Raw genomic sequence first — 4005 nt, forward strand, 5'->3', positions numbered from 1 at the left:
CTCTCCTGTGCACCTTGGGCAATATTCATGTCTACATGGTGGGGAAAAGTAGAAAAACTGCTCTAGCCAGACTGTAGGTATGGCCTTGTTGTGTCCAGCATATGTCCTACACACCTTAAGAAGCCCTAAGCTCTGTTCTTACTGAAGCCTCTGGCTGGAGATTTTGCCGACCTGTTTTACTTGTTGGTCTTGCTTGCAGCCTTAGTCTTGTTAGGATTGGTTTCTGCAGCCTCACCTTGTCCCCAGCCGAGACAAGATTGGAAAGTGGTGGAGAGCTTCACCTTCATCCCCTGGGCTTCTGGAGGGGAAGCACAGGTGGCCCCTACGCAGAGGTTGAGTTTGTTGATCCACCTGGAAATGTGGTAGAAGATCAGGTAAAGAAATGAGGAAAAGTGAAACAAAGGGAAAAAGTCTATGCCTATAAGTGGATGATCACTTCAAAGTAAGGCCAGGTAATCTGGGTGACCTCTGAATATCTCAATATTTGCTGCCCCAGCTTGTGGCTGCTTTCCCTATGCCCAGAAAACCCAGGCAACTTCCATCCTTGCACACAGGTGTGCGCTACATCTCGCCACCACGGGAAAAGACCAGAAATGGACAGTGTGCTGTGAATTTGTGCCTTCATCATAGGAGGTCCAGCTGTCCCCCAGGCAGATCCCTGAGGCTGCTCCCCCATTCTGGCACTCACCTGCTCAGCGGAAGGAGCTGGCAGTCACAGTGGAAAGGCACAGCATGCAGGTTGAGGATCTCCAACCCCGTGAAGTTGCTCATGTCGGGTATGTTACTCATTTTGTTGCTTTCCAGGAAGAGGCTTCTGATCTTGGGACCGAGGCCAGTGAAGGCATGGGGAGAAATCTGCAATGGAAGAAGGGTATGTCAGGAGCATGCTAATCAAGGCAGGAGAGCAGAGCTCTGCCCCTGCACTTCTGATCATCCTGGGGGGTCTGACAACCTGTCCTGAAGCTGGTGGCCCCACAAAAGAGCTGCTTCAAACAGGAGGAACTGTTAATTAATTCAAGCAGTTTCAATCACATTTTGGAACTTGTTAGACTCCTGTTAGTCTTCTTAGAAAGAAGATCACATGCAGGAGGTCTCAGAGTGATCCCTGTGTGCTGTTAAGATAACAGTTATTATGAGGGTGTTGCTAACACCACTTCCTTGAGAAAATGGAAATATTCAAGATAATAGCAGTGGAGAAGCCTGCAGGACAGCCTGTAATAAGAGAAAGAGAGAAATCTGGCCAGTGGTGGGGGAAGGAGGTGATTTAGGGAATAGTCTGGACCCCACTGAAATTGGGTATTAAAGGATTGGAGGGAGTAAGCTTCTCCCAAGGGAGCCAGGAGCAAGGTTGAAGCAAGGGAATGCTACACCTGAGGCTGAAGAAATCTGGCTTCCCTGCCATGCTATGGAACATCTCCTGAAGGCTTGGGAATTCAAAGACATCTGTTTGGATGACCCTATAGGGGTCACCAGCCCTTGGCAGTGTAACCTGTAATATGCCCTGTGATGCCACTGCCCCTTGGGAGTCCCATAACACACTCACCCACTCCAGGCCCATGTTGTCCAGGTAGAGGTGCTGCAGGCTGGAGGCCACTGGCAGGAAGACACTGTCCCCCATGTGCTTGATGGGATTTCGGGACAACTTCAACTCACTCAGGGTAGGCAGGCCCCCCAGGGCTGCTGTGGGCACTTCTGATAAGTGGTTTCCCTCCAGCTGCAGCTTTTCCAGCATCTTGGTGGGAGCCAGGGCAGCTGGGGCAATGTGCTTGATGGCATTCCCAGCTAGGTAAAGCCAGCGGAGCCCCCTGGCTCCAGCCAAGTCACCCTCTGCCAGTTCCCCAATGGCGTTGTGCTGCAGGTGGAGGGAGATGAGGTTTGGCAAGAGCTGGAAGGTGCCTGCAGGCACATGGGTGAAGGCATTGTGGTCCAGGTCAAGGTAGGCCAGCTGTGGGGCCCCCTCAAAGGCAGCAGCCACCAAGGTGGAGAGGTGGTTGTCAGTGAGGTATAGGTAGATCAGGCTTGACAGGCCCCGGAGTGCCCCAGGGTGCAGCACCCTGATGCTGCACCTCTGTAGGTGGAGCGACACCAGCTCCTTCAGGCCAGGGAAGGCATCCGGTGGCACTGTCATGAAGGGGTTTTCACGCAAGTTGAGAAGGCGGGTGTCCTCAGGGAAGTCCCGAGGGATCTCCCGCAGGTCCCTATTCTCACAGGACCCATGATGGAAATCAGGGGAGCAGAGACATCCCCAGGGGCACTGCCTGCTGCTGGCTGAATGTGGCTGCTCTGGTGGTGCAGTTGCGCTAGGGGCTGGCCAGTGTCGACTGCATCTCATCTCAGGGGACTTCAAGGAGTTGAGGGACCGGCCACGGAGGGCAGGGGGTGCAGTACAGGCACCCTCAGCGTGCACTCGTGCCCTTGTCAGCCACTTGTGGAAGGGGCGCAGGAGGCAGGAGCAGAGAAGAGGGTTCCCTTCCAGGCTGACCCTTACCAGCCCCTCTGCCCCAGCCAGGGGTGGCAGCTTCTGCAGCTGGTTTTCTCGGAGGTCCAGAATACGGAGTTGGGGACTGCAGGCAAAAGCATTGGGTGCCACATCCTGAAGGGAGGCATGGTCCAGGAAGAGGTGCCTCAGCGAGGCCATGGCCAGGGCTTCCTCACCCACATAGGTGATGGGGTTGTGGCCCAGGTCTAGCCGGGTAGCCCCATCCAACCTGGCCAGGGCCTCACCAGGCAGTGCCTGCAGCTCATTGTGGTCCAAGCTTAGCCTGCGTAGGGCAGGCAGAGCAGCAAAGGCCTCACTGCCCAGCACATGGAGGACATTGTGAGACAGCCGGAGCCATCTAAGAACCTGCAAACCCTGAAAGACCAAGTCTGGGAGGTAGACCAAGGCATTTGCCCTCAGGTCAAGGACAGTGAGGGACCTCAGATGGCCAAAAGCACCCGGCTGTATCTCCTCAATGCGATTCCCCTCCAGAATGAGCTGTTGGAGGGAGAAGAGCCCATCCAGGGACTCCTGGTAGAGGAGGGCTATACCATTGGAGGCCAGGTTGAGGTAGACAAGCCTCCCCAGACCCCGGAAAGCCCCTTCCTCCAGTCTCTCCACCTTGCAGCGCTGCAGGTCTAAGTGTGTCAGGTAGGGGGTAGCAAGGAAGGCTCCTGCTGGGATGACCATGAAACTGTTGCCCCGAAGGTCTAGTTTTCTGGTGAGCTGTCAGTCACACAAATAAAACACCAAATTACCCAAGGGCTGCCATACCTATCCTCTCTCCATCCCTTGACCTTTCTTCCCCTTCCCCACCTCTGGGATGGTGTCAGGAATGGCAGTCATGCTCCCATTGACACACAGGACATAGGCACGGAGGTTATCGCAGACACAGGGTGCAGGGCAGCGGGCGGCAGCTGTTACCCCCAAGGCCACTGCAAGCAGAAGGAGCCCCCAGGATGGCCCCATGGTGGAGGGCACCTGTGGCTGGGGAGAGACATATGTAAGGCCAGGAGAGAAGCGAGGCTCCCATACATCCCCAAACAGCATCACCTGCTTGGAACCCCATGTGCCAAGAGGGCTGTTGCTATCACCTAGTGGGTCAGGTCTCACTTTCTCTTCCTCTCACACTATTACTTCACAAGTTATAAAGGAGGAAGATTTAAAAAAAGAGAAGAGGAATTCTTGGAATGAAAAGTAAAGGTCACAGATACCAAATCACTCACAAGGAGCTACCTTGAAATAGACACCCATGCCACTCCTACATTTTCTTCAAATATCACTAACTTAAGATATTAAGCTATCATTATCTCTCCTGCAATTCTTTTTGTAAGGCAAGCAGGTGTAGCCAGCCAGAGAATGTGATTACAGACTTGTGAGCTCCTACCTTTCTTTAAATGGCAAATGTCCCATGTCTCCACTATCCTGATCATCTACCTCCCACCCTGCAAGCTCCCTGCTTCCCTCCTAAGCTATTCATAGCAGTGTTTGGAATAAAACTCCACTGTTTAGCTGCAGGAAGGAGA

General features: G+C 53.7%; 1 protein-coding gene across 1 annotated transcript; it reads right to left on the reverse strand.

Moving 5' to 3' along the window:
* Nucleotides 1–41: 41 nt before the first annotated feature.
* Nucleotides 42–3660, reverse strand: CHADL (chondroadherin like). The gene is made up of 4 exons (XM_021552833.4): nt 3296–3660; nt 1544–3205; nt 689–855; nt 42–351 (listed from the first exon to the last, which is right to left on the reverse strand). The coding sequence occupies exons 1-4, from the start codon at nt 3527–3529 to the stop codon at nt 177–179; spliced, it is 2238 nt and encodes a 745-aa protein (XP_021408508.4). The 5' UTR covers nt 3530–3660; the 3' UTR covers nt 42–176.
* Between the last annotated feature and the right edge of the window lie 345 nt (nt 3661–4005).

This window comes from Lonchura striata, chromosome 1A (genome assembly GCF_050655825.1).
Source record: "Lonchura striata isolate lonStrDom1 chromosome 1A, ASM5065582v1, whole genome shotgun sequence".
Lineage (NCBI taxonomy): Eukaryota > Metazoa > Chordata > Aves > Passeriformes > Estrildidae > Lonchura > Lonchura striata.

What these genes read in the sequence shown, in the direction of transcription:
- CHADL (XM_021552833.4), bottom strand. Translation starts at nt 3,529, where the DNA reads ATGCTGTTTGGGGATGTATGGGAGCCTCGCTTCTCTCCTGGCCTTACA. An exon ending in TTCCTGACACCATCCCAGAG is followed by an intron (nt 3,206 to 3,295) that starts GTGGGGAAGGGG and finishes TGTGACTGACAG; the next exon opens with CTCACCAGAAAACTAGACCT. An exon ending in ACAACATGGGCCTGGAGTGG is followed by an intron (nt 856 to 1,543) that starts GTGAGTGTGTTA and finishes CTTCCATTGCAG; the next exon opens with ATTTCTCCCCATGCCTTCAC.